Source organism: Sturnira hondurensis, unplaced genomic scaffold (assembly GCF_014824575.4).
Source record: "Sturnira hondurensis isolate 20B ecotype Veracruz unplaced genomic scaffold, ASM1482457v3 Scaffold0008640, whole genome shotgun sequence".
Taxonomy (NCBI): domain Eukaryota; kingdom Metazoa; phylum Chordata; class Mammalia; order Chiroptera; family Phyllostomidae; genus Sturnira; species Sturnira hondurensis.
The window spans coordinates 20,581,630-20,602,438 of NW_028081271.1; the positions used below are offsets into that span (position 1 = coordinate 20,581,630).

Consider the following 20,809-nt stretch of genomic DNA (forward strand, 5'->3'; position numbering starts at 1 on the left):
TTATGGACAATCGTAAATAAGCCCAGGAAGCCAGCTTGCTACAGTCAGATATTGTAGAAGCCATATCGCTGTCTCTCATAATAATACAGGAAGCTAAACAATAACATATGAAGCAAATAAAACTTAATGAAAATTTTTTTAGTTTACCTAAATTTTGTCTCTGCTTCCAACCTGAGACCAACCAGACAGAGCTGAGAACATACTCCTAAACAAATACACAGGATGCTTTGCTTCTTGTTAGCCTACCTATAGCTTTCTCAGCCTCACAGGTAAACTCAAGAGTTTACCTTAAACTAAAGTTTTAGTTTAAGGTAATTATAAGCCTAGTAAGTAATGCATATGTTAAAGCTTTTGTTTCAGAAACTATAGATAAGGCACATCTTCGCTCCTGGGAGAAACAGCCGACCTCCTGGGGCAGTGCTAAAGATTACCACGTGGGGACAAGTGGAGGCACCTGGGCCATTGTGTTCCAGGGAGAGACAGACTGGGATGTGCCCTGACTGGGAATCGAACCACGATCATCTGGTTTGCAGGCCCATGCTCAATCCACTGAGCTACACCAACCAGGGCAAGAAAAACTATTCTTTAATAAAGAAGATATGGAAAATTGACTTCTGGTTTGACAGAATGAGGAGCTCCACAAATCTGCTCCCTAGAAAAACAAATGAAAATTATGAGTAAACAACCATTTAAATTATCTGGAAATGGTTGAAAAGACAATCTATCCTAAGGGAAAATGAATAAACAGCTAAAGATTCACAGGTCAGCAGATGAAAGGATGCTTGAGAAATCGACAGACTGCAGTTTTTATCTTATTAACCTTTTCCTGAATTCCAAACCCCTTACCCACACTTTTTTCTTCCTTATAAAAAAGGTTGGCTTGACATGGAATGTGAGACAATCTTTTAGGGTACATAATGCATCATTTTCTCAGATCGCTGGCCATCTGAATAAAGCACTGATAAAAAGATTCAAACCCTGTCTCTACTTATTGGTCCCAGTGGTGACAGGTGGCACAAATGCCAACTTTTCTGGCTTCAGTATTATGTATTGTGCATAATATTATGAGCTATACTTTTGTATAACTGGCAGTGCAGTGGTTCTGTTTACACTAGCATCACCACAAATATGTGAGTAATGTGTTGCCCTACAACATCACAATGGCCATGGTACCACTAGGTATTAGGACTTTTTCTCCAGTATAATCTTATGGGACCACCATAGTACAGGTGGTCCATCACTGACTGAAACATTGTTATGTGGCACATGGCTGCACTCATTACATTTGAGGCCAATATTCAACAACTCATTTCATTCAGGTTACTAATAAAGCATTCTTTGCCTTGTCATTTTAATTATATATTTATCTTTCATGGTTACCTCCTGAGAGACAGGAAGTAGAATTAGGTGTTAGATATAGCAAAATCATATGAAATTCAGGCATGGGATACTGTGCTTGTGTATCTCTTTGTCTCTCTGATTCTAACTCTCTTCTCTCGTATACACACACACATTTGTGTATGTATGTTGTAACTAATAAGATGAAACTCCTTTTACTGGCCCTCTTTGCCAGAGGTACCTTGTCTGATTTTTGTTTTGTGAGTCTCTGTCCTCAGGACTGGAAAATTACTGAAGCACCCTGAAGGTGCAGAAGTCACATCTTACAAAACCCGATTTGCGAGATTGCAAAGCCCAAACCCTCACCCAAAGATAACATCAGAAGAAGATGTAGCCTGAACAAAATCAATTGAAACATCCTGCTCTACAACTACCCCAATAATGTAATAAAAGCTCAATGCCCCTACATTTTGTTGCTGGATCTATCTCTCCACACCATACCCCTTCTCCCCTGGGAGAGTGAATAAAACTTTGCTCTCTGCCTTTTCTTCTCTTTGTGAATTTTTTCACAGTCTGTGTCACTGACCACCCTAACAATAATATAGTTTGACTATGTATTATTTATATAGCTGTAGAAACTACTCTATAGATAACTCATATTTGCCCAGTCTGTTCAGAAAATTTAAAGCAATTTTCACCATCTCTATTATTTATTCTGTTAAAAGCTTAGTCTCTATAAAAGTGCTTTAATTTCAAATTACTGGTAGATTCCCAACATAAAAATCAATAATGCAAACAGAAAAAACAATAGAAATTTGCAGGGTAGGGCAAAGGTAAAAAGGCATGGGAAACTCATGCAATTATATGAATTGTTCTCCATTATTTTTCCAATAAATTACAGACATTAGAAAATGAAGCTACAAGTTCTCCCAATATATGAAAACTTAATATGCAACAAGGGCTGTCCAGAAAGTATTCAGCCGTGTAATATGAAAAATAGAGCCATTTATTGAAAAAGACACAAAATACAAGAAACAGTGTACATAGGACAATGATGCCGCGGTCTCTTCAAAGTAGGCACTTTGGGACCTCACACAGCTCTCCCAGTGTCTCTTCCCCTGTTCAAAACACTCTGCAAAATCCTTTGTTGGAATCCCCATCAACTGCCCCATCATATTTTCTAAATCTAAACAACAGTCTGAAATCTCTTCTCTTTCAAAGGTGATTTTAGTTTTGGGAAAAGCCAGAAATTGCAGGGTGACAAATGTGTTTCATTGTTAGTGGTTTGAATCAAGTCATTAGCAACTGTAGGATGATGTTCCTTCTGCTCTGGTAGCAGAAGCCATAAAATGAATTTTTCTATGACACATTACTGCCAAAATTGTATGTCAAAATCTCAGACACAGTAGTTTCTGGAATCCCCAGATCAGCTTCTAGTTCTTACACTGTCAGTCACCAATCTTTGTTGATCACAGCCTGTGCACGTTCAGCATTCTCATGTCTCTGCTTGTTGCAGGCTTTTCAGAACATAGATCCCTTTCAACAGATTCTTGACCATCTTTGAAGCATTTGTGTCACACTTTTATTTGTGCCGCACTCATTGCATCATCCCTGAAAGGCTTCTGAGTCATCTGAATAGTTTCCGTGGAGAAACGTTTGAGCTTAACACAAAATTGGATGCAGTTTTGTTTTCTACTTGCTCAGTCATTTTGAATGCAATGGCCACACTGTACAGTCTCATTCAGCGGCATCTACCACCCACACTGAGTAGTGCAGTAAAGTCATCACTGTTCAGGCATGCACATTCCAACCCACCCTCCTCAGCTGCCAGGTTACTTACATCAATATTGTGCAAATAATTCTTGTTCTATTAACAATACCTAGACTTTTTTCAGACAGACTTCGTATTCCTAAATATACATAAAATTCCATGTTAATTTACTTAGTCCCTAAAATACTCCAGAAGTCTTTGGATTTGCCTCTTCTTCTCAGATTTAGCTTTCCTAACCTAAGTCATGCTTTTTCATTTTAAGTATGTCTCAACATAGTCAACCCTTTGGCCTCATAAGTATGTACATGTACATCATCATGAAATAATAGCTTAAAAACATCACAGTCTGGCCTGGCTGGGGTAGCTCAGTGGATTGAGCACGGGCCTGTGAAGCAAAGGGTCGTCGGTTTGACTCCTAGTCAGGGCACAGGCCTGGGTTGCAGGCCAGGTCCCCAGTAGGGGACATATGAGAGGCAACCACACATTTAATGTTTCTCTCCCACTCTTTCTCCTTCCCATCCCCTCTCTCTAAAAATAAATAAATAAATATTTTTAAAAAATCACAATCATTTTTGATTTGGATAACTGTCTGTGTAATAAGGCTTACTCAAGACACATCATCAAAAAGAAATGGTTAAATTTATGCCCAAAACAAAACATAACTTTAACCCTTTGTATTCCAGCAACAAGTCGACTCTAAGTAAGGTGATCACAGAAACTTACATAACAAAGGTAAGACAGACAATAAAAACCATACCTGAATCTCTTGTTCAAAAGGTTTCATATGTCCTGTGCCATTATAACCATAAACTCTAAAATTATGAGGTAAAAAAGCTCTGTAAAATAGATGAGAAGTATTTAATGAAAAATTTGTTTCCTAAGCTTATTTTGAAAAGATATTTATTTTGTCATATTCATTATAAATAGATAGATAAGCAGAGGGAGAGGGTAAGAAAAAAACAAAGAGATTGGGTCTCTGTTTTTATTTTCATTTTACTCAAAGATCTGAGTTTCCAGCTCTCCCCTCACTCACTTTACTGTCATACCATATTTCTGTTTTGTTTTGTTTTGTTTTTAAATGAAACTGGCAATTTATTGCCTCGGCATTTGCACAAGATGTTGCCCCTTCCTGGGATGTTCTCCAGCATGGCTCATTGGCTCATGTACTTCAAGTCTTTCTTACATATCGACTTCCCAGTGAGGTTCATCTTGATACGTTTATAAAAAATGTAACTTTCTCTATCAACAAGCACTGGATTTCCAAAAGATATTTTTTTGCTTTGTTCTATATATTTGCTCAAGCATTTTAACACTTCCTGATTTACAGGATCCAGGAGAAGTAACACCTGCTGGAGTGTGGTTGGTAGGATAATGATATGGGTGTAACAAGTCACAGTTTTAATGTGAACATTTCATCTAAAATGTCATATGGCATGTTTGCATGTGATATTATTATGTTACAGAATTACATGCTTATGATTTTGTAATAAAAGAATTTTTAAAATATTTTATTTATTTATTTTAGAGAGATGGGGAAGGGAGGGAGAAAGAGAGGGAGTGAAACATGAATGTGTGGTTGCCTTTAGCACACCCCATACTGGGGATATGGCCTACGACCCAGGCATGTGCCCTGACTGGGAATCAAACCGGTGATATTTTGGTTCGCAGGCCTGCGCTTAATCCACTGAGCTACACCAGCCAGAGCTGTAATAAAAGAATTTTTAATAACAAAGAGGCATTATTTTGCCAGACCCTGTATTTATTTGTTACATCATTATTAGAATCATCTGTTAACAATATAAACTGAGAGATTCACATCTAGTTTGTTTACTAATGTATCTCAAGTACTTAGAAAATAGCAAATGGTCAATAAATACTGAACTAATAAAACAAAAATTCAATAGATGAGATGGACATATTACATTAAAATATATCATTTGTAAATGTCAGAAGAGACCTGACCGCTGTGGCTCATTGGATATTGTTCATTGGGTATTGTCCTACAAAGCGAAAGGTCATGACTAACCTTGATTAGGGCATATATATACTTGGGTTGCTGATTGGGCTTTCGTGGGGGCCCATATGAGAGGTGACAGATCAATGTTTCTCTCTCACATTGAGGTTTCTCTCCCTCTCTTCCCCTCTCTCTAAATAAATAAATAAAATCCTTTAAGTATGAGGAAAATATGCTTATAAGGCTCTATAAAAAGAAAGGTAGGTATGAGTATTCCATTTCCATTTTCCCAAGCGAGTATAACATAAAGATGGAGACTGACACGGCAGTCTGGATTTGTTGAAGCAACTGGTCCAAAAACCAAGCCACTGACAATCAGAACAAAAATTTTTGTTCTCTTGTCATAACAAAAAAGAAAATGACCCACAGTGAGGTGGGACTTCAGGGAACAGATAAATCCTGAACTGAAAGCCCTATAAAGAAATCTAGCTGCTGATATGCAGGCGCTGGTTGTTTTTTTTTTGGCAGAGAAAGGAAGAACCCAAATATCGATTCTTGTCCATGTTTGTCCCAAGAAGAAAGTCACTAATTGTTTGGAGGCCTAGACACAAGCAGATATTTGGGGGTTCATGGAGGCCTGAAATAAAAGTATTGAACATTTGAAATGTTCAAGTTATGTATCAAATACATAACTTTCTTTTCTGTAAAAACATTTGCCAAATTTTGGAACTGACACAGATGTCCAAGATGCTAAAAAAATTTAAAATCTTTGCCCTGGCTGGTGTAGCTCAGTGGATTGAACATGGGCTGGGAATCAAAGTGTCGCTGGTTTGATTCCCGGTCAGGGCTCATGCCTAGGTTGCAGGCCAGGTTCCCAGTGGGGGCCATGTGAGAGGCAACCACACATTGATGTTTCTCTAACTCTCTTTCTCCTTCTCTTCCCCTCTCTCTAAAAGTAAAATAAATAAAATCTTTTAAAAAATTTAAAAAAATTTAAAGCTTTGAAAATAAGAGCAAATATTTTTTCAAATTGATAATACAGAATCAACATGCTCTATGTAATTCAAGCATAATGAAAGAAAAAAGTCACACCCAAATGTTTTTAAAAGACTGATGAAATTTAAAATAAACCAGTGTCAAAGGATAAAGAAAAAATGTTACCTTCAAAGAAATAGCAATAAGACAGAAAGCCACCATGTCAATAGAAATGAAACTAGAAGACAATGAAATAATAATTTAAAGTAACTAAAGTCATTTTTAAAAGTCATCCTAAAATTTATTGCAGCAAAAGGACTTCTAAGAATAGGGTTAAATAAAGATTTAATAATGAATATAAACAAACATAATTTAAAAAGAAGCAGACCTGTGATAGAAATACAGAGAATTTCTGATACACGGACATTAACTACAGATAAAAACAGCAATGCAAGAAGAAATAAAGAGCACCGGAATGGATAAATTTATGGTTAAATATAAAAAAATTGACTTTAATAAAAATAATAGTAATCTCTCATTGGGTTTTAAATGTATGCAGGACTATAATACATAAAAAATAATAAAAAGCAGATAAAGACAAGTGGAATTAAAGTTTAAATGCTCTAACAATATAGGGTAATTGATAAGAGCAAAAGTATGTATTAGATTCAATAACTCAGGAATTAATATGTTAATCTACAGAAACCACAAAGAGTAAAAGGATCTACACAAATTTAATAGAGAGATAATGGTGCAGTATAAAATAATAAATTCATTTAACACAATGAAAGCAAAGAAGTATAAAATAAAAAGTACAAAAGGAAAAATAATAAAATGACTTGAAAAATATATAGAAATCAAAGGATGAAGAAAAGTAAGAATATCTTAGAACTGTAGAACAAGGCAAGGTATCAATACCTATTACAGAATTGTATTAATTACTTTTGTGTGGTATTTGTATTGATAAATAGGGCTCAAGAATAAACATAAACTAAAAGAAGAGAAAAAAGAATACAGAAAGACACGCCTCAGAAACAGGCATTTGGTTTATGACGAAAATTACATTATAGCCCAGTGAGGAAAAAACTTTTTTTTAATAGCATGTGCTGGATCCATTAAATCCTAATATGAAAAAATAATCAAATCTTGACTCTTCTACTCACAAAATACACAAACATCAACTCTGAATGAATCCTAGAGTTAAATATGAAAGTGAAAACAATAAAGAAAAACATTAGAAGAAAATAGTAGCTTAGATTCATGACTGTATGTAAATAATATTTTAAAATATGAAATATACAATAACTACAAAGTAAAAATGTTAAGTTAAACTGTATTAAAAATAGAATTTAAAGCTTGATTTAAAAATTCTAGACTAAATAAAAATTAAAGAGGAAAGTAGTAAATACATAGTTAACAAATACTAAACAAAAAAAGCCAATGTAATTATATGCCCATCAAATATATAAAATTTAAGATAGTAATTATGAGAAAATCACTACATACTGCTAAAATTTTTATTTAAAATGTTTATAATCTCAAAAATATGTAGGATGGGCAAAAGTAGACTAACAGTTGTGAATACTAGCAATTTATTCTTGAGCTATATTTATTAATTATTGTATTATTTCCCATACAAACAATGTAAATCTACTTATGCTCTACTTTCTATAATTAAAAAATTTAAAGAATACAAGGAAACTAGTTAATTTGAAAATTATTGTAGAAGATTGTAAAACATATATATTACAAAGGAACAAAATAAATGGAAAAATCAGTGTGGATGTGGAAGAATATTATATGATTAAAAAGTGTTGTAAGAATTGCAGAATATATACCATTTTCTAGTACATACAGAACATTTATCCACAGTGAATATACATTACATCACAAAAAATCCTCAAAACTCTTAAAGGATTAAAATCTGAGAATATTCTGAGATAAAAATTATTCGAGATAATAATTAAAAATTGCCACATGTATTGACACTAAGATAAAATGAAACAATTTATGGGCCAAAGAAGAAATGTTATAAAAAGTAGAAAATGGGAGTACTTCTGGTGAGGATGGGCGGCATAAGTAAACACAGCTCGCCTCCTGGCACAACCACGTCAAAATTACATCTGAATGACAGAACAGTCATCACTCAGAACCATCAGAAATCGAGTTGAATGGAAGCCTGATAACTAAGATATTAAAGAAACATCATCCGCCCAATCTGGTAGGAGGGACTGAGATGCAGAATGGGCAGCTCCCACATCCATGTGTGGTGGAAAAAACTTGGGAGGAATATCTTAGAAGTGAGGAGTCTCAGCCTTACAAGAGGCCCCTGAGCCCAGGTTTTTAGAACCAAGAAGATAAGCCCCCAAAGCTTCTGGCTACAAAAACAAGCAGGTACTGAACTGATGAAAGAAACTTCTGGAGTCCCAAGCACTTCCTCTTAAAATCCCACACACGGATTAATCAGACTCATCCTCTCTGAGCACATGGACAATGGTGTGGGGCTTGCCTGAGGGAGTGGGGAATGCGGGGTGGAGGGGTGTGAAGGGGAAAAATTGGGACAACCGTAACAGCATAATCAATAAAATATAATTAAGAAATAAACCAGAATATACTTGCTAATGTTAAATTGGAGAAAATTCTACATATCCAAAGGTGTGATGGGCAGCTAAATAGTATTTAGGGGAAAAATGGCTTTAAATTTAAATAGAAAATAAAAATGGTTGAGGAGTAATTAGAATTCAATTGAAATTGAAAAAAAACACATCAAAATAGCACCAAGAAATTTAACAAAGTGAGAAATAATATAGAAACCATATAATATAGATGGTCAAGAAAATGAAAACTAGTTCATAGACAGGTTGTTAATTTCACAAAGTTATGGTGTGATTTGTCAAAGGAAAAATAAAACAGGGACGAAGTAAATATTATTAGAAATAGCAGTTTTTGAAAAACTAAGACAATACTATGAACCAAAATTTGAAGTGTTAAATTAAAATGAAGGAATACTTAGAAAATATAATGTATAAAAATAGACTCAAAAAGAAAAACTACATGATCAAAAAACCTTTAGAGAAATTAAATCAATAGTAAAAAAGTTTCTAAACTAGAATTTCAGGTGAAGGTAGTTTCACAGGTGAGCATTACTAAACACTAAACATTTCAGAGATCAGAAAAAGATGGAGTACTCTTTGAGTCTAAAATATTTACTATCTGGCCTTTTGTCAAAAAATGTGCTGACTTGTGCTTCAAAGATAATGATCAAAGAAGTAGATCAAACAAAGACCTGTGCCACTGAGACAGAGCTGTGATCAGGGCACACTGCAAACTAAGACAGAAACTCGACCAGAATTGTTCCTTCAGAACCTTGCCCCGCTGTGGTGCCTCAGTCCCTCTGGTCCCTAACATAGAACCCATTTTTTGAAACAAGTGTCCCTAGTATGAGATCATGTTGTGAGCCCTTTAAGAAAGAGCATAGAGCTAGAAATACCCTCTGTAAGTCATGACCAGGAAGGAGAAAAATTGATACTTGCTGTCCACAAACCATGGGTAAAAGGTAGCTACGCACCCAGTCCTGACCAAAGTAGAAACATCACACTCAGAAATGAGAATTCTCAACTACATCTTATGTAGATGGGGAATAAATTACCTAAACCCCCATCAGTGCTGAAACCTTGAGAGGATGAGCAAATTGAACTTAGCAAATTACCCCAGCAGAGGTCAAGCAAAATCATCTGTAAAACCACCCTCAGAGAGAAGCCTCCACCACCCAAGTAAGGTTAGGAAAGATGATGGAAGATAATGTTCAGCAGGAGTTTGTCAACAATAGTTAAAAACATGTAGAAAAATCCAGAGTTTGAAAATGAGGAGGAATCTGATGGAGAGAAATAACAATAGTAAGTAACAATGAAACTCTAATTTAGAATAGATTTCACATTCAAAAGAAAAAAATAAGAAAGAAGCCATAAAAAAGATGTTCAGAGCATAAATATGTATCTTTGCATAGGAGATAGATGAAAAGTAGTGGTTGAAAACATTCTCAAAAGTAAACAACATATTTTCATAAAGTATAAATTAAAATCTGAGAAAAATGCCCATAATAAAGAACAAATTGAGAATAATAAGAGCCACTTTTTGGTGGCACCTGAGAGGTGGTCAGCTGCTTCAGGATGACCCTGAACATTTCTTTCCCAGCCACTGATTGCCAGCCATTGAAGTGACAATGAGCACAAACTTCATACCTTCTATGAGATGGCCACAGAAGTTGCTGCTGACACTCTGGGGAGAAGAAGGGAAGGGTTACGGGGTTCAAATCAGTGGTAGAAACAACAAACAAATCACCATGAAGCAGGGTGTCCTGACCCACGGCCATATCTTCCTTCTCCTGACTAAGGGACATTCCGGTCATAGAGCGGAGATGACTGGTGAAAGAAAGCACAAGTCTGTTCAGGGGTTGCATTGTAGATACCAATCTCCAGTGTTCTCAACTTGGTCAGTCATTATAAAAAGAAAGAGGAGAAAGATATTCTTGGGCTCACTGATACTACTATGACTCATCACCAAGGGTCCAAATGAGCTAGCAGAATCCACAAACTTTTCAGTCTCTCCAAGGTGATGAGGTCCACCTATATGTTGTGAGAAAACCCCTAAACAAAGAAGGTAAGAAACCTAAGACCAAAGGACCAAAGATCCAGCATTTTGTTACTCCATGCATTTTGCAATACAAATGTCAGCATATTGCTGTAACGAAATGATATACAAAGGAAAGTAAGATAGAAATTGCAGAATGTGCAAAACTTTTGGCCAAGAGAATGAAGAAGACCAACGAAAAAATGCCAGGAACAGATGACCAAGAGACATAGGTTGTCCTCTCTGAGAGCTTCTACTTCTGAGTCCAGTAAAAGATAAAATAAGAAATAAAGACATAAAATCAGATATTTTAAAAAGAACAATGGGAAATGTAAGAGTATATTAGAAACATATGTGATAGAAAAAGTAAGTCAGGAATTGCTTACTTGTAAGAACAAAATGATCATTCACCCAAGTTTACATCAATAAGAAGCCCCAATCTGTATTCTACAGTATTCCAGAAAGCCTTAATAGAATGGGAGAAAAGTAATATTACATTTAAAAATTAACAGGAAGTTTCCAGAATTGAATTGAGGATATTAATGCTCAAATTGAAAAATCACATAATTTTAGAGATATAACAACAAAAGAGTGTGACTAGCGTATCACAGACAAACTATAGCATCTTACGAGATAATCAGAGTACTAATTGGAATGAGTATTCTTCTCAATACGCTAATCTAGATCTGTTCTTGAGTTTGGCAAGAACACCATTGAGCAGTGTGATAAAATTGATCTCTGTTGTTCTAATTTCATGTTTACAGGCCCTAGGAGATTGCCAAATTGCTGTGACAAAGGCCAGATTGGTGCTAGTTCTCAACAGCCCAAGCCTCATAGTCTGTTGAGAGCATAATGGCAACACCCTGTTTATGTGTCAACTGTTGGCTAAGCCTGAAACTAACTAGCTATCAAAATACCCTGAGTAGGGACCACCAGGGCTTGAGGCAACCAGTACCCGTGGTCGCTGAAGGCTTCCAGACTCTACCAGCAGGGGCTATGTGGCAACACTTTATTGGCTCCTCCCCACCCCAGAGTTACTCTTTTTACTCTCATCTGTTGCATATAAAAATGTGAAAACAGAAAAAGCTTTGAATTTACTATGATTATAGGTTTGGTAATTTCTAAAAACTTTTATTTGCAGTTACCTTATTGATATTTGGTATCCATGTTTTGAATTTTTCAAAGCCAAGCATTATTTGGTGACTGCTATTTAATTTCTAAAAAGCTGGTGCTTTTTGATTAAACATTGGGAATTGTGTTCTAATTCTATTGTGCTCAACATTGAGAATGTGCGTCTTCTTCAAACTTGTGTTCTAGTATGTGATTGCTTTTTGTTTAAATGTGCTTTGATTGCGTGTGTGCAAATAAAGAAGAGCTTTAACTGTAGTGAGTATAATATGTGATTCATGAATTACTGCATCATCATTACTTATATTTTATATTGTGTGACTTTTTTCCTAATACAAAAAGGAGCTGAAAAATCAACTGCTATATTGCATTTTAATTCAGATCTTCTTATATTTCTAAGCAATTATACTTTACATATTTATGAATGTTTGAAATATTCACTACATATTGTGTTTGTGATACTGATAGTTATTCATAATGAGGATGCCTTAGGCCTGGCCATTGGCTTACTCTCATGCCCATCACTTCCCATTCCCATATAACCGCTGACTGTGGGGTTCTATCTGGCTCTTTCCCATATATTTTGTGTTAAAATGTAGCTATATAATCTTCCTGACCAATGTGAGCCCAATAAATTCAATTAAAAAAGAAAATGCTAAAATAATAAATTAAATAAAATGCAGCATTTTTTTTCTTCAGGAAGAAATAATTTTCAGTCAGTTTTCAATATCTTCCTCCAAACTAGTATCATCCATCTTACATACAGAAAGCATTTCCCAAGCTTTACAAGGTAGGAAAGGACTGCAACTGTGATTTCTAGAAATTATGCTGATATATTCTTTATTTGTGTATTGATTTGGTAATCTCACTTGCAGACTTCTGCCTGTCATTATGTTTGGATGTCTACTCTTATTTTAGAAAGGACCATTATAATTTTGATGTTTCTTTATTCCTTAGTATACTGTACTTGTTTTCCCCAAAGTACTTATCAGCCGACATGTAATTGACTTTGATTAATTACAATTATACTGGATGCTTAAGACATTCTGACATGGTATGTAAACTTTTTAAAAAAATATATTACTATTCTTTCCACCTGAAAATGCTTTACGTTCTTTTAAATAGAGTTGAATGTATAGAAACTTCAAAAGAGTCCTATTTATGTTTTGATAAAAGTAGAAAATTACCCAAATTCATCCCCCATGAAACACATGGAAAACCAAAAAAGAAATTTGGTTTTACATGAAGGAGGAAGATGGGAGCTTACACTATGAATTAAATTAGTTAGTATATAGATTCAAGATTTATTTATATAGATTATTCAGTTTGTTAAAGGATAAAGTAAGAGACAATGAAAAACTAGTAACTAGAAACATTTACAAATGCGAAATAATGACATATCATAATATGATAAATGACATTATCATATCAAAGATGATAATTGTAAGTAGAACAAAGACAGATGATGAAATAATATAGATCACCTACTTTTGCATCAGGTTCATAGTGTATGTTTGCCCATCAATTACAATGTTGTAAGACACCTAGCAGATGGTATATTAAAAAAGCAAAGAAAATGAGAAAAATATTAGAAACGAATACTATCATTTTATACTGACAATTATTACACTCTAAAGCACACTAATACAATAAAAATAATTTATAATTTAATACTGATGCATTTCAATGGAATTTGATAGTCAAGTAATCACTTTCATAATAGAAATTTTAGAATAAAATGATTTGTGTAATTCCTTATCTGTTAACTCTTATATTTACCCAATAAAATAAAATCTCAAAAAGTGATTATTTTTATTAAGTAACTGTATCTAAATAAATATGGACACCATTATAAAATTTATGCTTAACATGGAAGAATACAACTAAATTCCTCAATAAAAATTTATATAGTAAAGCAAGGAATTAGCCCCACCTAGTGTATAATATTTGTAGATTTTATATGGTCTTTTTCACGTATAGATGCAATACTTACTGATCTATTTTATTAATATAAGTATTAGGAAATGATGTCTAATAAATGGATGATTTAATCTTTATATGTCTATTTTTGGAGCCTTGACTTCTTTCAGTTAAACCCCAAGAGCATGGGGTGCATCCAACTTATTTAGGTCTTTAACTCTTTTCATCTTGTTTGACTGTTTTCCATGAGGAGGTTTTGCTTATCTTTGTGAGATTTATTTAGATTCAAATTTTTATGCAATGTAAGCTGTAACTTTTTAAAGATTTCATATTTTTGCTTTGTAGAATAGAAATACAATTGATTTTTATATTTTGATTTTGTTTCCAGAGAATCTGCTAAATATGGTATTATTTCTAATTATCTCTAGATTATTTTTTATTTTATTTTGTTTACAATCAATTTACCTATAAATAATGATGGTGTTATTTCTTTCTTTCCAATTATCATGGTTACTTAAAATTTTGGTTGTTTTCTTCCTTACTGCATTGAACCAGAACAATGATAAATAGAAAATGCAATAGGGTGCATCCTGGTTTCTATCTTGATTTCAGGAGAAAGGTTTTCAATATTTCAACTTTATGCATTTTTTCTAAAAAGGCATTGGAACTTCTTTATGAGCCTCAATTGACTGTTATTTTAAATTATTCCATGTTTAGGGGCAAATAACTATTAAAGAAAACTACATAAAATTCCTTGTCACTGGCTTCTATATTAAAAAATAAAAACATTACAAGTATTTGAAAATAATTTTAAATACTCCTAGTTACTTCCCTTTCTTACACAGTAGCTATGTATTTTATATATCTTAGATTTCATGTTTATTTTCCTATACATATTTTTATATTTACACTAATTACAATGTTTATTTAAGTAATAGGGTTTTTTACATAAATATTAACTTTAAATAAATGTAATATTTCTTCAAGTTATATATTTTATTGCTAGTTTACCCCTGGTGCTTAAAACCCTGCTTCAGACACAGTGAGCACAATACACACAAACATTTGTTATCATCATCATCATCATTAAAACATGTAGCTTTATCATTTATTTTCATTGTGGTATAACTGAATACAGTGCAGCTTAGATATCTAACTTGTTGATTTTGTTTAGCTCTATTTTTCACTATTTTAAGCAATGTTCCAATAATCTTGGACATATTGTGTTATGCATATTTTCTTGGTATATGTTAAACTAAACCTATCAGTAGACATTTTTTTTAAAAGCTAAGTAGTTTGCAATTTCACTTGAAATTTAAAATTTCTAAGCTCATTGTACAAATGTAGACATTTAATTCACAGTGAATATTAGCCTTCTGTTCATATGTTCTAATCACATTTTGTTTTGTTAGATTTAATTTTTGCTGTTGCTGATGTAGAATGCTACCCTGTTGTGTTTATTTGGCAATTCCCTATAAACGTCTCAAATTGTAAGTTTGGTTTTTTTGTTACCCTTTCTTATTGATTTGTATGAGTTATTGATGTGGTCTGAATACTCTATGTATTATAAGGGTTTCAAATTTTTCTGTGAGACTGGAAAAATTTTTCACTTTGTTAATGGTAGCCATGTATTTATATATTTAAATCTAGAGATTCCTCAATGTTTTACTCAAGGATTTGTTTTGTTTTGTTTTTCCTAGTTGAAGACTTCCCATTATACAGTCCTAAAAATAACCCTTTGTTTTGCCTTCTAAATTTTTAGTATTTTACTCTTAAATGCATGCATCTAAATTATCTTAAATGATTTTGGTGTTAATGTGGCATTAATATGGTATACTTATTATTATTATTCTATGGTGTCAATCAGCTGTGCCTTCACCATTTATTACCCAGTCCATTCTTTATACGATGAGTTTAATGCTGACATTGAATTGAAAAGTTTCTCATGGGTATTTTGGAGGCACTCTATTATCTGTTCCACTAATTTCTCTGCCCTTAGATAACACTACATTACTTCAATTGCTGAAACTTTAAAATAAACTTTGATGCAAGTCACCCTTTTACTCTTCAAAGTAAACAACTTTTGACCTCTTAGCATTACATAAGAATTTAAAAATCAACCTGCAATTTTCCATGAAATTCCTTATTGGAACTGTAGTCAATCTATAGATTCAGAGAAAATTAAGGTTAGAATATACTGAGTATTCTCTACTGCCAAGATGATCCATCTCTCCACTTTTATTAGTGGTTCAACATTTTACTATAGCCTAAAAAGGACTTTACCTTTTAAATAATATTTATTGATAAGTAACTCATACTTTTAGCAAAAATGTGTTTATTTTATATGTGTGTATGTATATTTTTATAATAAGCACGCTTTATAAAATGTTATTTACCAATAAATATTATTTATTATGTGTATAAATACATATGCTTGTATGTGTTTTCTCTTCTTATCATTCTAAATTTCTCCTGTTAATATTTGAGTGTTTTGTTTTCTTAATTGTACTCCTAGAATATCAAGTATAACGTTGAGTAGAAAAGGTCATACTAGTCATCCTTCTTTAATTCAATTCTATGTATAATCTACTATTAGTTATATTATTAGAAAGAGACTTTTATATACAAATTCAAATATTTTAAGTCTTGGTCATTTTCTGTTTACCCTTTTCCCATGATTTTATATTTCTATAAATTGCTTATTTCCACAAGGTTTTCAAATTTGTTGACACATTTATTTATTGTCTTATTTATTTTTAAAAATTCCTTTCTATATATTACTATCTCTACTTTTCCAACCCTATTATAGTTTTTTTATACTTTTATCTGTGTTGTCTTAAAGACTAGCCATATAAAAATATGGTTACACAAGCTTATTGTTACTTATAATTTTCTTTGTACAATTTTTTTATTTTTATGTTAGACCTTCATTTTCTCATAATTTAGGTGTTTTCTCATATATTTTTAAATCCAATCTGAAATATGTGTATTTTCTGATAAGTGTAATCAATTAATTTTTATTCAACAGGTTTTTTGATTCCCTACTAGATTGTGGCTTATGCACCCCCTTTATTTTTTAATTTGTTATGGTTACAATTACATATTCAATTTGTTTTGTTTTGAGTTATACATAGTCACTACTTTTTCACCAGCTCCTGTTTTTATGGTGTTCTTTATCCTGCTTTCAATTTCTGAAATACATTATTTAAACTATTTTCTTCTCTTATCTGAAAGTTATTAATATAACCCTAATAATTAATATAACCTTAATTTCAGAAGGATATTTTATTTGAGTAAATAATTCTGTAATGCAAATTTATTTAAAGTCAGACAATTGAAGCTTTTATTTCACTATTTCCTCATTCCCATCGTTGATTTTGAGTCTATTAGTGTATTTATTATTTCATTGTATATGTTCTTTCATGCCTGGCTGCCTTTAAGACATTTTATTGGCTTTGGTGTTCTGATTTCACTTTGTCAAGGTGTTACTTGGTTTTTATATATGCTGTTGTATGATTCCTGATCTGAGGATTGTTTTTAAATTACTTTTCACTTAATATATATTTAATGTAAACTTCAGTGTTTTTATTTCTTTTTTTCAGGAATTCCAATTATAATATACTTGAGCCTCTAATTCTATTTTAATTTTCCTCATAAGTCATTTATATATTGCCTCTACTTTGTCTCTTTAGTCTACTTTCATATAAGATTTTTTACTTTTATATTATATTTTATACAACTAGAAGCTCCATTGTTATTTTTATTTTAAAAAATCTCCTAGTCTTTTTGAGTTGAATATACTCTTCTACAATCTTTGCTATTTGTTAATTATAATAATTATAAACATACTGTTTCATATTGTTTATAGCATTTGTTGTACCAGTAAACTTTATTGGTTCAAAAAATATGTTAATCTCTTACTACGTATTAAGTACACCTCTAAACACTGGGGATAAAGTCATTCACAAAATAATTAAATCTTTCTAAGATTTAAATAGATATAAATCTTTAGATACAAATCTTTCTAATTAATTTAATTAAAAAGACTGGACAATTAGGGGTGGAGGGAGCAAGCCAAAAATGAACATGGAGAACCACGTGGTGATTGCGGTGGGGAGTCACGTGGCTGAAGTGGAAGAGGGTATAAAGGGGTAAATGGTAATGGAAGATTACAATGAAATGATAATACAAAAATAAAGAAAAAGACACTGAACCAAGATAAACTGAGATAGAATGAAAGGAAAAGTCTTATGATTAATGTACTTGCAATAAAGACGAAAAAAATCATCACACAACACTGCATTAAATAAAATCATTGTCATACCACATAAGGAATCCAGAAGCTTACTTAACAGTGATTTCCACCCAATACAGCCTGGTGAATGAATGAAAATATCTAAATGGATCAAGTCAGTGGTTATTCAAACACTCAATAGGGAAACAAATTTAGAAGATGGGACTTAGGACTGCGATGATAAGCATCACTGCACAATATGTCTATGAAACACTATTAATTTTGGTCCATTTTCAAAAAGGCTTTTTTACTAAAAAAAATGGGTATAACTATACAATTCACCAAGGTTGCATGGATGAAAAATGCCAAGTTTACTTCTTAGGAACAAAATAGTCACATGGTTTTTAAACTATGAAAAACTGTCTAATTACATTTGATTGAAATCCTTCTCTTGATAATGGCTGTACTTTCTCTGGAATTGTAATTTGCACACGTAGTGTTTCAGAATCTGTAAGGTGCGAAATGTTTTGTTAGAGCCACACCCATCGCCTCATATCTTCTTTCATTATTTCCTCATCTAAACGCATGACAGTTTATATGCCACTGCTTAGTTTTACTATCTTTTCAAATACCCTCAATCCACAGTCTTCCTGGAATTACAAGATTTTGTAAAGAGAAACAGGTATATTGCTTTAGAAATATTGACCAGTGTGTGGTTCACGATAATCTTGAAGCGATGAGACCGAGCACTCTCAGCATATATAAACCCAGGTCCTTTTGACCTTCCACCTGCAGTGACCAGGGGTAAAAATGCAGTGCAATCTATGAAACATTAGTCCCGAGGCATCCCCTCAAACCATGCATGGTATCGCCCCTTTTTTTGTATGGTCCCAAGACTGGTGAGAAAGCCTCCTGGTATCCACTGTGGATATTGGTGGAATGTTGGGACCTCCCACAATGTGGGAGTGTGCTCGGGCTTACAGACGTGAACGCTCCCACAAGAAAGCAGTTTACCAGGGACATCTAGTCTCTCAGAAGGAAACGCAGAGGAGAGGTCACATTCCCAACAGGACAAAGAGGAGTGGGATGAATAGTGCACTTCATACCAGTCCTGTGAAGCCCAATGAGCATGATGAGCAGAAATGGAAAGCACAGCATGGCTCGCCGTCCTGGACCTCAGCCGGAATAATGGCAGTTGGCTTGGCTAAGAAGGCAGTTGGAAGCGCGAGGAGACCCTGGCAGAGGCAGGCAGCTCTGGGAGCAAAGGTGGGTGGGGACAGTAGGCCTTGTGAGCTGTTGCACTTGGGCTTGGGATGCATTGGCCGCTAAATCTATGCAGTCGGAGGCTTCAACTCAGTTGCAGGCTGCTTTGTGGCTAATGAAGAACAGAATCACTTCCAAATGGCATGGTTGAAGAAACAACTCCTGAGAAGGAATATTCATACATACACCTTACGTGAACTTCTAACTTAAGTTACGTACAAATATTTTTTTTCTGTAAACCATAGGCGCACAGCTCAACTAATATTCAAGTAAACAAACAAGTGTAATTAGTGCCTAGATCCAGAACAAGAAATAAAATGTAGAGCCACCAGACTGCCCTCTGACAATCATTACTTCTTAAAGCATAGATTAGTTTTGTCTGTTTGTGAATTCTGTATGCCTGGAACCAATCTACATGTACTCTTTAAGGTTTGAGTTCTTTTATTATACTGATTATAATTTCCAAACATGTTGTAAGTAGCAGTAGTCTTATTTTTTCCTCATTGGCAATATTACCCGTTGAGTGAATATAACACCCTCTGTTTTTCCATTGTATTGTTAAAATACAATACAATGTATTGTATTTGAAGCTATTAAAACCTTATTTGGTTATTTTATTTCTTGTGCATGTCATTTGATGAACATACGGATTTTCACTGGATATATTGTTAGAGTGAAGTTGACTAATGGAGTGTGCTTTAGTAGATACTTCTACAGTTTTACAAGATGAAAATTACACTTTACATCAATGCCTAGAATTTTTTATTTCATTTAAATCATTTTGGTGGACCTGTAGATGTCTTGCATTTTGGTTTTAATTTTCATTTCATCTTTGTTAATTATTAAGTTAACAATTAGCATAGTTTTATGTTTATTGGCCATTTATATAGCTTTTTTTGTAAATGCTTATTTGAGACTTTGGTCCATTTTCCAATTGCATGGCCTTGTTTCTTTCTTATTATATGTAAAATCTGTTATGTATTCTAGATATGATTCCTTTGTTGAATATAATAATTGCAAATATCTTCTATATCAGGGACTCTATGGATTTTTGTAGTACACATTTATATTTAGAAATTTACTTTTTTTCTCAATTTGCTGGAATTTTTATGATATGTATCTACCATGGATGTTGAATTTTATAAATCGAGGTGATCATATAAGTCTCTCCATTTTCCATGAATGTTGTGAATTCAGATTGTTTTTCCAGTATTGAGACAAGCTTGTATTCCTGGAATATACTCTATTTGGTCATGATTTGTTATCTGTTTTATAGTTTGCTGGGTTGATTTACCAGCATTTTGTTTAGGATTTTTGCATCTATATCCATAAGAAATGTTTGTCTGTAATTTTCTTTTACTGTGATATATTGTCAATTTTTGTATCAAAGACATGATGGCCTCATAAAAGAAAGTGGGAAATGTGATCCCTTTTTCTTTTTTCTTTAAAAGAGTGTGATTTTGTAAATACTTTCTTCCTTTAATGTTTCTTAGAACGTAGAAATGGAGTGATTTGACTTAGAATTTTCTTTTGGGGAGAGTCAGTTTTTTACTCTTGAATCTAATTTTTAAAAAAAATATTCAGATATTCTTTTTCT

The 20,809-nt window shown here is 33.2% G+C and overlaps 1 protein-coding gene across 1 annotated transcript in view; it reads right to left on the reverse strand.

Annotated features, from left to right (window-relative positions):
- The window catches only part of ADAM2 (ADAM metallopeptidase domain 2), a 98,288-nt gene extending 79,752 nt beyond the window's left edge, over positions 1-18,536 (reverse strand). Inside the window, exons 1-3 of the mRNA XM_037055095.1 lie at positions 18,492-18,536; positions 13,284-13,339; positions 3,867-3,945 (exon numbers count right to left, since the gene is read on the reverse strand). Coding sequence (XP_036910990.1) covers positions 3,867-3,945; positions 13,284-13,339; positions 18,492-18,536 — 180 coding nt within the window. The remainder of the gene's footprint in view (positions 1-3,866; positions 3,946-13,283; positions 13,340-18,491) is intronic.
- Between the last annotated feature and the right edge of the window lie 2,273 nt (positions 18,537-20,809).